At 27.1% G+C, this 13,164-nt stretch overlaps 2 protein-coding genes across 2 annotated transcripts; both read left to right on the plus strand.

The window, feature by feature from the left end:
- The first annotated feature begins 3,109 nt into the window (after positions 1 to 3,109).
- LOC132916937 (eukaryotic translation initiation factor 4H) lies at positions 3,110 to 8,156 on the plus strand. The gene is made up of 6 exons (XM_060977404.1): positions 3,110 to 3,452; positions 4,396 to 4,501; positions 4,660 to 4,867; positions 5,226 to 5,297; positions 6,686 to 6,889; positions 7,457 to 8,156. The coding sequence occupies exons 1-6, from the start codon at positions 3,412 to 3,414 to the stop codon at positions 7,618 to 7,620; spliced, it is 795 nt and encodes a 264-aa protein (XP_060833387.1). The 5' UTR covers positions 3,110 to 3,411; the 3' UTR covers positions 7,621 to 8,156.
- A 1,655-nt stretch (positions 8,157 to 9,811) lies between these two features.
- On the plus strand, positions 9,812 to 12,390 carry LOC132931784 (aurora kinase C-like). Its single transcript, XM_060997786.1, has 2 exons — positions 9,812 to 10,087; positions 11,223 to 12,390. The coding sequence occupies exon 2, from the start codon at positions 11,263 to 11,265 to the stop codon at positions 12,178 to 12,180; it is 918 nt and encodes a 305-aa protein (XP_060853769.1). The 5' UTR covers positions 9,812 to 10,087; positions 11,223 to 11,262; the 3' UTR covers positions 12,181 to 12,390.
- The last annotated feature ends 774 nt before the right edge of the window (positions 12,391 to 13,164 follow it).

Here is a 13,164-nt window from a genome sequence, read left to right on the forward strand (position 1 = left end):
GCGGCAATAAACGTGTTAAACACCGCTCATTTCTACCGCCCTTCAATGCAAGATTAATATAATATAAGAATCTTTTCTTTTATACCTTCTTTTGTTATCTAAATTGAATGAATATGAATCTATAAATTATAAGTCTTAATATTAAATTTTAAGACTGACTATAATAGATATGATTATATTGTAACATAAATATTATATCAAGATATAACTATTATGTTATTGCTATATAGACCTGCGATTCTCAACCAGCTGTGGTTCACTAAGAAAATCTTGTTTCATAAAAAAAATGGAATTGATAATTATTCACATTAGTTACATTACAGACTTGTTTAATGAAAAAATATCTTTTTGGTCTATTTTAATAGTATAGGTACTGATAAAAGGATTTGCCTAAAAAATAACCCCCGAAAAAATTACCCCGCGAAAAAATAACCCCATATGCGATTTTGTAAGATTTTAAATAATAATAATTGTCTAATATTCAAAACTAAAATGTATATTCTAATAAATACGTGTATATGAATATGTTATAAAATATTTTAATTATTAAGTGAATTATGAGCATTTTCAAATATTTAATATTTTTCATACTTATAACTGTCTGAGTAGAACTCGCTCAATTTTGGTTCTAGATTAAATGTACCAATTATAAAATTAAAAGATGACAATATTTTGGTGGGCAAGATGATGAGTCTTTTTTAAAAAAATTAAAATTATAAAAAGTTAAAGGTTACTTACAAATTTGAAATTTTCGCTATTTCTAAACGATATAATAAACATTACATTATTCCTAATGGGAAAAACTCGTCCTCTTGCCTTCTAAAATATTGTCATCCAATTAACCAGCACTTTAGGGGATATTGTAAGAACGGCCTTTTGATGGCTTGATGCATAAGTTATTATTTAATTTAATACCTAATTATAATTAAATACCTTGAAATTAGAATTTAGATATAGATACCTACATATACTATAGTCTATAATATTGCTATATTATAAGTATAAGCATAGGCGTGCGCAGACTAAAAGCGAGTAGTGCCCATATTTATCTTTGCCCGTGGCCTTCTGATGTCTGATCAACCATAAACCATTTTATAACTCCCTTTTCTTACATAGTTAATATAATTTTAAGTATATTACTATATATATTATTTTAAATACTTTATACTAAACAGGTACTAGTAAATTAAAATAAAGTATAATTATCTAATAAATATTAAATATAATAATTATGAATTACATATAACTTGAAATCATAAATGTATTTTATGTTGGTACTTCGAAGTTAGAGAAACATTCATCTATATTCTATTAACTATATTATTGAATTCATATATTACTGCATTTAAATCTATCTTCGATACCATTTCTTGTTCTATGAAAAGCAATAATAATTTACTCCAAACGTTCATGAGTCATGAACCTATTGTACAACCCATTGTATTGCATAATTTGTTTTTTACTATGGTTAATTTTGAAAATACGCGTTCACACGTACAGTTAGTTACAGCCATTACAGGTATGATTGGAAATATTTTTAAAATTTTAAAAACACAAGTATATACTGTGGAATTTACAGTTTTTTTCAACCAATGAATTCATTCATAAACAAATTCATTAATAGCATCATTAGCACCATTTTGATAATTTTTTAAAAGTTTCAGTTCAGTAAATAAATCTTTCTCCGAAACCTTGGAGCAATCGAAAAACAATCGAAAAAGTACTTCGACCGAAGCAAAGTAAACTTGTATACCATGTAAAACATCTTTACATATTTTAAATCGAACAACTAGAAGAACCTTATTTTTTGTCAGGCGTATAGCTATGTTCCACGTGTGTTAGACAAAGACAGAAAGTCACCGCTTTCAATCTTAAATTAATCATAATGAATCATTCAATTTTTTTTTAAATTCGCTTTAAAAATATTATCTAAAATTGAATGAATTTAATTATTTATATAGATTGAGGCATAGGGCGCTTCGGACCATGAGACTACGAGTATGAATGTTATTAGTTTGAAGAACTAAAAATAAAAAATAATAAAATGTTCACAAGTTATTTGTATTTTATGATGTATATTTTCAAATATGCGAGTCGACCCCCCCTAAAAATGTTAACCACCCTACGCCTTTGACCACATCAGAATCAGACAGTCATCATTAAGGCCAAAAGCCCAAGATCATAGAGAAGAATACAACCCGTACTCCGTAGAAGACGTGGCAACTTAAATACTAATTTACTATACTAACTGTATAGTGTATACGCATACGGTATACCTGCTACCATTGTCCACTACTATTAATAAATGCTATTTAGTATTCACTACCGTAGTGGCGGCGTAATGCAGTCTGTAGCAGTGGCGTAGCCATTGGGCGGGGGGCAGTGGGCCATACCTCCCTATCGGCTGTATCAACAAAAAAATGAACTGTTATTGTTAATTGTTGATAATGTTTTTTTAGTATTTTGGGTTTGCCCCCCCATTTTAAAATCTTGGCTACGCTACTGGCCTGTAGTCTGTAGAAGTTAAATGTTCAGAGTGTTTACTGTTTAGAAGTTTATTATTTAATAATGCGATCATTACAATCCAATAAACATATAAATTAATAAGGGACTGCAACAACAAAATTTGTATTCTCTATCTATCTCCCACAAATTAAACGAAGAGAAATATTCCATATGTCTTTTTTAAATAAATTATTAATGGTTAAAAAATCGAAATTATTTTAAATTAAAACATGCTTATATTTATAAAAAAAATGTAAATGTTAAAAATCTATCCAGTCAACGTACAGAAAATATTTCTCTTTATAAAATATATAATAGGTGCTTTTGCCCTAAACTAAACCAGAAAGTCGTAATAGTGGAAACACAGAATGTCTTTGTTCATATATTATGTGGGAGATGGACAGAGAAAACAAATGTTAGTGTGGCGGCCCTTTAACAGATGATATTAATGTGTGACCCTTCTTTTTGGAATTTTTGGATGTTTCGTTATCTAGTCTTTATAGTTATCACAACTCACGAGTCCGTTTGATCGTTTCATCCATGGAATAACGCGCTTACACAACCGTACGCTCCATGGTTAACCTCATGTTTCTCTGCTCGCACGATTATTATTATTATTATTATTGCGTTGGGGACCGTGTGCTCTTGCTTTAACTTGTAAGCGAGCGATACCACTCGCTACTACGAAAATACGAATTTGTGTTTGTTACTTAACATAATATTTTATAATTTTGGTGGTGGATTGTAACGAAAACTCGTACATTCCGTAGGCCACTTGTGTGCTGTTTTTTGTTGTCTCCGAGACGTTCTACGACCATCAGATCGCCGGCGCCCAAGTGTGTCAGTGTGTGTGACACTGCGTTTATTTGATATTTTCGTTACCGTTCCAAACCATACCGCGTGATCATGGCCGGCAGGAGTGCATTCAGTGACTTCGACAACAGCAGGTATATGACGATCTTATTACCAAACGTACTGACACGACGTTCATTGCCCGCCCATTACTCATTTACCGAATACTGTTGTCACTCGCTGCGTAGTTGAACGTCTGAACGTTTCATATCGATCTGAGTGGTCGCCAAACAGTTTCCTACGATCTACTCAGGGGTTGCTAGACGTCGGCTAGTTTCTTATTTTTGTCCGGCTGGCTTGCGACCGATACTGTTGACTGTTACATAGGGTCCCTGTGGTTCACCTAAACGTTTAGAACTGAAACAATTTCCAATCATCTGATATTTTTAGTTTTTACCAATAACACTAATTTGATTACATTGAACTGATTTAGATCAAATAGTTTGTTGATTTTATAAAAATAAATTATTTTTTAGTATAATATTGATTTTGCTTAACTCGATATGCTTCTTACAGTAAGCAACTTCTACCTATCTTATTGTGAAACAGGATAATAACAATTAAGTTTTAAATGGTATAAAGTATGTTGTTAAAACCAAACAATTTAAAAATGCTAATACAAGTTAAACGCCTACATACCTAGTAGTTGTTAATTGAGTGTAATATAAGATAACATATCTATTTTATTATTACCTGTATTTTTTTGTAAATGTGGCTTGGAATTAAAAAAAAAAAGGCCAGAGTTTAACCAATATATTTACATCAACTCTATGATATCGTCTACTTCTTATTATAAACTAAGTACCTATGTAGGTTTAGGTTTTTTTCTTTGGTATTATCTAATTTGAGAATATTTGAAAAAAAAATTGTAGGTATCTATTCTGCCACACCTTCAATATCTTGCTATGCTATTAACTGTATTTAAACATTTTAAGGTTATATTGGTATTAACTTTAAGCTATATTTGTATTATTTTATTTTAAATATTAATTTTACATATATACTTATTAATAATTTGTTTTTGTTTTTTCTATAAAGTTTCAACAAACCATTACCCAATAGTCCGCCTTTTGTAGCTTATCTGGGAAATCTACCGCAAAGAATAACACAAGGAGATGTTGAAGACCTATTTCTTCAGAATCATGTATTGCATATCTTTCATAAGTATTTTAGATTTTTAGTAATGGACAAGATGAGTATTTTGTATCCTCTGCTGTCTTAAAAGAAACTCAACTAGTCAATTATCTTTAAATATACTATAGAGTACTTATCTGTATTATTCTAAATTATTGTTATTTTTAGTTGCAAATTAGAAGTGTGCGATTGGTTCATGACAAAGAGACTGATATATTCAAAGGTTTTGGCTATGTCGAATTTGTCACTCTAGAACATCTGAAAGATGCTCTTCAAATGGATGTCTTTATTGAAGGACAAAAAATCAAAATAGATGTTGCGTCTGGAAAACGAAATGAAAGATCAGGATTTGATAGAGGTGGCAGAGGTGGCAGGGGTAATTATTTTAGCTTGCATAATAAATATTTCAAATAATCTTTTAAGCATTTGTGTTTAGGCTTATCTAATTATTAATTATTTGGTATATGCAAAGATAGAGTAGATAAGATTTGTTTTATAGTAACCTTTATTTTATTTTTATTAACCTATATAATATAATATTTATACAAACTAATGCATTTGTTTGTACAGGAATAAATAATAATGATTAAATACATCTTATCTACTAATCTGTTTATTCTTAATATACTTAATATATATACAAAATAAGAATTCATAGCTTTTTTTTAATGCATATTCTAATTTTAGTAACAAATGTGTTTTATATATAGTATAGCATTTAAATATTATTATAGGTGGTCCTCAAGGAAGTTTTAGTGGTAACCCAGGAATGCGCAGTAGATCTGATGATTTCACTCAAAATTCAGGTACATATATAAATAGTTTTATTAATTATTATTATTATTTTTTATTGATATAATATATTCATAGTTTGTATAAATTGAAATATGTTTTAAATTGGTATAATTATCTAAATATTCAATGCAATATTTAGTTACATACTACAACTGTTTAAATGCTATGATTATTTCTCAATGCTGTTCACAAACTGAATTAATTTGCTGAGGAAATTGTATGAGAATTTGTTACTGCTAAAATATAAAATCTTATGTTTCTATGATTATTACTCAATGCTGTTCACAAGCTGAATTAATTTGCTGATGAAGTTATATGAGAAATTTTCATGTTTTACGATAAAATTATAAGATTTTATAGGTATTTCTATGATTAATACTCATTGCTGTTCACAAACTGATTATATTTGCTGAGGAAATTGTATGAGAATTTAGTATCGTTAAAATATAAAATTATATGTTTCTATGATTAATACTCATTGCTGTTCACAAACTGAATATATTTGCTGAGGAAATTGTATGAGAATTTAGTATCGTTAAAATATAAAATTATATGTTTCTATGATTAATACTCATTGCTGTTCACAAACTGAATATATTTGCTGAGGAAATTGTATGAGAATTTAGTATTGCTAAAATATAAAATCTTATGTTTCTATGATTAATACTCATTGCTGTTCACAAACTGAATATATTTGCTGAGGAAATTGTATGAGAATTTAGTATTGCTAAAATATAAAATTGTATGTTTCTATGATTAATACTCATTGCTGTTCACAAACTGAATATATTTGCTGAGGAAATTGTATGAGAATTTAGTATCGTTAAAATATAAAATTATATGTTTCTATGATTAATACTCATTGCTGTTCACAAACTGAATATATTTGCTGAGGAAATTGTATGAGAATTTAGTATCGTTAAAATATAAAATTATATGTTTCTATGATTAATACTCATTGCTGTTCACAAACTGAATATATTTGCTGAGGAAATTGTATGAGAATTTAGTATTGCTAAAATATAAAATCTTATGTTTCTATGATTAATACTCATTGCTGTTCACAAACTGAATATATTTGCTGAGGAAATTGTATGAGAATTTAGTATTGCTAAAATATAAAATTGTATGTTTCTATGATTAATACTCATTGCTGTTCACAAACTGAATATATTTGCTGAGCAAAACTTATGAGAAATATATTTATATTTATAATATAAAACTAGTTGTTCTATGATTAATATTTAATGCTGTTCACAATCTGAATTTATTTGCTGAGATAATTTATGAGAATTAAATTGATAGAAATATTATCTTTTCAAATATAGGGTTTAGTAACAGTAATAGTTGCACCCTTGTTTTAAAAAAAATATGATATAAAATTTATGAATATTGGTAGGATTTTCTGGTGGTAATTTCCGTAATCAAAATGGCGGTGGCATGGGTGGAAGAGGTAATTTCATGGAACAGTCTGGTGGAGGCATGAACAGGTATCCAGACAGTGGTTCACGAGACTTTAATCGACAAGGAAATAATTCACAATTTCCAGGAGGAAGTCGTAGTGAGCGTAGACCTGATTTTGAAAGTTTACCACCACCACCAAGTAAGTATTTACTTATTAAATATTTTTTAGTAAAAAGTTCACAGTTATATAACATCAAATCTAATCATCAATGTATGTTAAAAATATTGATTTATCATTATTTGTTGTATGTATTTGATATAAATAAAGGTCTCACATTACTAAATTACGTATTCAAAGAAATAAAAAAATAATTAAATTAACAAGTTTTGAAATATTTAGTTTTTTGTATTTGGTAAGTACTATTTACTTTTATTAAGTTTTTAAATTAAAAATGAGCTATTATTTCTATACTATTGGTCAAATATTCTAATTATATAAACTTATAAGTAGGATCAAACTATTTTATTGTTAGGCATATTTACAAAAGTGATAATTATATCAGTATGATAATTTGCTTTTGAATATGAAACTAAAAATACTGTTTACCATTTTTAGTTATAATAAAATGGTCATTAGGTATATAATTTAATATTAGATTTGAATTTTACTTGAAAAAAGTTTTGCGTTTTATGTATAGTTCAATATGATTGGTGTTGTATTATTTCTATAGACACAAGTATTTAACAGACATTCATTTTATTTTAGATGATCCCGGCAGGCCTAAATTACAATTAAAACCAAGGACCATTAAAGAACCACTGAATCAATTGGCTGATTCTACTCAACATACAAGTATATTTGGAGGAGCAAAACCTCGTGAAGAGAAATCACTTCCTGACGTTGTGAAGAAAACCTCACCATCACATTAATACAAATATATTTGTTTTGTGCCAGATAACATTCTAATGGACATTGCTTTACTGTTTACAAGAACTTGTGGTTTTTTTTTTACATTTTATCATTTTTATACATACCTATAGCAAACAATAAGTTTTTATGTGTATGTTGGCAATAAGTTTATTACCTTCACATAAATTGTTGTAATGTTCATAAGCAAAACTTTTGTGCTCTTTGAGCATAATGTTCACTAAAGTATGTATTTATAAATATATGTACACTATAATAATGAGTACAATTATGCCCTTAACTGTACTAGTATAGTTAATAGTTTTATTTTATTTATATTGTATGTGATTAGATATTACATACTAATTAATTGTAGTTATTAAGTAGTTTTCATTTATATTAATACATTAAGAAATTTGTATAAAAATATTAATAATAATTGCTTAATAATGATTTATCTTATGTCATCTAAAATATTTTTTAAAATAAATACACAGTTAATAATTTCCAATCATTAAAAAATCGTGTTCATAAACAATAAAGTTTTTTAATTCATTCAGTGTAGTTTTGAAGAAAATATTTTACCTTAAAATATCAGTATTTCAATTTTTATAGACTCGTGGAATACTTATATTTTAAGTAAAGAGTCTATGGTCAGTTATTTTATGCTAACACAAGTTATAATGTAACAGAACTATTATGTTGAGCTCTTTGACACAATTATTGCCACATCGTGCAATAAACCTCTACTATATTTCTATTGCCAAAATTGTTGATTTTTGTATTGTTATTATTTGTCTATGTAATATTGGTTGATTGAAACCTGTTTATATAATAAACTATTAAAATTTGTGGGAGATCAAGCCGGAAACTCATTGATTATAAGCATTCTATCAGGTGATTAATTAATATTTCTTAATACATACATTTTATATATTATAATGTAATAAGTTATAACTTTATAAGTGATCAACTACCTCAAATATACCAAAAGCCAGCCGTATAATCCTCAAGTTCCTTCAACGAAAAGAACACTGGAGCAATCTAAATTTTCCATATGATAGATCTAGACCAAACATTTTAAATATGAAATTTGTTAATATCTGTTTTTAAAACTGATAAGTTAATATAGACTACATCTATTGCTGTAGACTTCCAAATACAAAGAAAAAAATATTATATAATAAGTTATATTTTATAAAATACGAATAGGAATGAAAGATTGAGTAAGGGAGAGAGGGGGTACCAGTGTTTAGTCTATAATGGTAATCAGTAAAAAGCCCTATATCAACTAAACACATAATTTGTTATTTTATTATGATTTACATAATTAAATATAATCATTACATTTGTCTATGTAACATTTCTTTAATATATTTAAAAGTATAACTGAAAATGTCTGCATTTAACATTGTCATGACTCATGACGTCCCTACATAATTTAAAAAATGTTTAAGGGTGAAAATTAAAAATAATTAAAAAAATTAAATTGTCATTTGTATATAATTTAATTAATTTATTTAACATTTTTTTTAACTATATAATATACAAATGACAATTATTAACAATGTTGAATGCAGATTTCAGCTATACTTATAAATATGTTAAAAAAGTGTTACATAGATAAATTTATTATGTAATGATTATGTTTAATTATGTAAATCATAATAAAATAACAAATAATGTATTTAGTTGATATGGGGCTTTTTTCCCTAGATTCGTGTATACCTAACATACGATTTGGTTGCAGGTATGTGGTTACGCGATTCTAAATTAATTGCAAGGGCTATATTTTCATGGTCCAACAGCCACTTGGAGAATTATTACCCATTTTTCAATTTATTCGTTAAGTGTTTAAACCGGGACGGTAGTTAATAATAATATTAATGCCTATTGGAACTTGGAACAATCACAAATGAAAAACTGAGAAGGGTGACTGAATTCTCCTGTACGACGGTAAAGTCCGCACAGGAAACGTGACAGCGTTTAAAAACTACCAAATGGAGTCAGTCGAGTCAGTGTCTAATTGCCCAGTGAGCTTTAATGAGAAAATCTGGCAACAATGTAACATCATAGCATCGCAAATTCAAAACCAATTTATGGGCGGGCCGTTTCTTTATTGTCTTTGGACAGTATAATTTATATATATATATATATATATATCCACCTGGGCTATACCATTTGAATTCCTTAACAGTTATAACTTATAACACGAGTACACGACATGATATTATATAAATTCAAAATTGTTTCGTATTTTTGTCGTATATTTCATATTTTCATGACAAAAAAAACATAATTGACATAATTATTACCACATAATTCAATAATTGACCGCTTAAATTTATTTTGCCATCGTTTGTAGGTGTTAAGAGGATTTATAGAGACTACTCTATGGGATGTTTATTGTTTGCACATTTGAAATTTTGAACAAGTCACCAACTTGCTATAGGAAGGCGTCTTTAAACTTTATTGTTTCACGTCAGACGGGTAAATAGCCATTATGATAAATATTTTAGTTAACCGTATAATTTTAAATTTCAATCTTTCCTACTAAGTATTAATACATTTTTTATTACTTATTTAAAAAAAATGTTTAATATTTTATATAAAAATAAATTACAGAATTTATAGAACAAATACCTACATATTAATATATTATTGACATTACACAGAAATATAATTAAAATCCAGTACCTACATAGTTATTGTAAAATGTTTTAGATCAATGTTTCCCAACTGGTGTTCCGTCAGCCAGTGCCAAGGGTTCTGTGAGAAATTTGGGAAAATATAAATTAATTAATAATATTTTTGATTTGAATTATGATTCTAACATGGAATAGCTCCAAAAAGTATATAGGGGTTCCACAAAACTGAAAACATTAAAGCTCCTGCTAAGGTTCTGCGAGTAAAAAGTTGAGAAACACAATTTTAGATCATTGAATAATATATTAATAACCACTGTTAGTGGTGGATAAATTTGAGTACCTAAATAATTATGCTCATGGCCCTATTAAATTAAAAGCAAAAATAACTTCACTCAGAATATAAAATATTACATTATACCTTAATGCTCATTATCTCAACATTAAACTTTTATTTTTAAAGGAACACATTAATTTGCTCTACCTGAAAATGAATGTGGATTTGTTCTATATATTATTATCTCAATTTTTATTTTTTGAAGTATTTTAAATTAATAGGTTACGTTAGTAACAATAAGCTACTGTTGTTGAATTGTGTTTTGAAAAATTATTTGTGATTTCCCATGTGTAAAGTATTTTTATGTTTAAATATGTAATCTTTGTAGGTCTATTTAAATTAGAATAATTAAAAACAAATGCATATTTAAGTGCAGAACCTTATTAACATTGATTAAGTATACTTAATAACCATTAGTCATTTTGATCATTTAGATTTATTTTGTTGTAATATGAGTGATTTGAATAGACATGTATGCATAGTGTAAGTTAAAAATATAATATTATATTGTTATTTTATTCTTATAAATAATTATTATGTTTGTAATAAATTATCTTTATTATTTGGTTTAACACAACTTATATGGCTGATTAATTATAATATGTAATTTGTGGTTTTTAACAGATAATTTTTATTGTTTCAGTTTGTATTTTTGTTCATCTTCAATTATATGATAATATATAATGGCTGTGGTCAGAGAAAACCATAAAAATGATGTTGTTCAACACATAGAAAAAAAAATGAATGATATTTATTCTAAACGAGCTTCAAATCATCAGTGGAAACTAAACGATTTTGAAATTGGAACACCACTTGGTCGTGGGAAATTTGGTCGTGTATATCTTGCTCGGGAAAAAAATACGGAATATATGGTTGCTTTAAAAATGATGTTTAAATCAGAATTAGTAAAAGATCACATGGAACATCAAGTGCGACGAGAAATTGAAATTCAAACACATCTTAATCACCCTAACATTCTAAAAATGTTGACTTATTTTTGGGACGAAAAGAAAATATATTTAGTATTAGAATTTGCCCAAGAAGGTGAATTATTTAAAGTACTAAATTCGCAGCCGCATAAACGTTTTGATGAACCAACAGCTGCATATTATTTACGACAGGTAGCTGAAGCTTTAAGATATTGTCATTCACAAAGTGTAATTCACAGAGATATAAAACCTGAAAATCTCTTATTGTTTAGTCATCATGTTATTAAGTTGGCAGATTTTGGATGGTCTGTCCATGCACCATCTAAATGTCGTAGCACCATGTGTGGCACTATTGATTATCTACCACCAGAGATGGTTGACTCTCAAACATATAACGAATATGTTGATAACTGGTGTTTAGGAGTGTTGTGTTATGAATTTTTGTGTGGATCGCCTCCTTTTGAAAGTGCAGATCAAGCAGACACTTTTAAAAAAATTCGTGCTGTGATGTATTGTTTCAAACCTCATATGAGCGATAGCTCTCTATGTTTAATTACAAAGCTTTTAGTTAAAATACCAAAGTCCAGATTATCACTAACAGATGTTATTGAACATCCTTGGATTAAAACTAATTGTGAAATATTTACTAAAATTAAACTAGAATTAAAATAATTTTATTAATTATCCATTAATTAACTTTTCACTCATAACTGTAATTTTTTTCTATTAATGTGCTACTCTTATAATCATTATTGAAAAATTATAGTATTTAAAAACTAATTAATATTTGTAAATAATTGACTAATGTATTAATAACTATAATTTAAATGTTAACATCTGTTTCTATTGTACATTTTTAAAATTTATGTTAATTAATTGCAATTATTTTTTTTTTTATTAATATGACGTGTACTATTATGAAGGAATTTTCATAATTTAAAATATAGTTATTAATATATTGTATTATTATAACAATTAAGCGTTATAAGTTATAATGTATTTATATTTACAAAAATTGTTTAATACTCTGTAGTTTATATTAATTACAACATTGTAATATTTCATTGTGACCAATTTTGTTTTCAATATATTTGTAAATTGTATATTTTTTATGATATAACCTGAAAAATGTCTAAGCGTTCAAATCAAAATAATAATTAGTAGGTAAAGAAAATGTCAGGATGTGTGAGTAATAATGTCCCTATTCTATACTCTTGATTTTAAATACAAGTTAATAAATTTGGGTTTCATATCTTTTATTATAACTTACACAATTTTCTCCATTTTGAAAGGGAAATAATTAAGAAATATTTTTTTAAATAATAAACATTATGTTACTATATGTATTTCAATCTAATATACTGATACTTAATTTTCATTTGTTTTTAATTTTAAAATAATCAGGCTGTTTTAGTGTCTCTCCTTGTATATTGTTTGGTGATGTCACTAACACATACATAAATCTCATAAAACAATATTTGATATGATTGAATAATTGTATGGAATATTTTTTGTAATACAAAATCCAAGATGTCTTCAACAATAATAATAAAAGTATGAATAACATTTTATTAATTATAAAAATGTTTTATAGATATATCACACAGACATAAACGTAATAAAAATGTTGTGAGAGTATAAGAGTATCGCTGAGCC

This window comes from Rhopalosiphum padi, chromosome 1 (assembly GCF_020882245.1).
Source record: "Rhopalosiphum padi isolate XX-2018 chromosome 1, ASM2088224v1, whole genome shotgun sequence".
NCBI lineage: Eukaryota > Metazoa > Arthropoda > Insecta > Hemiptera > Aphididae > Rhopalosiphum > Rhopalosiphum padi.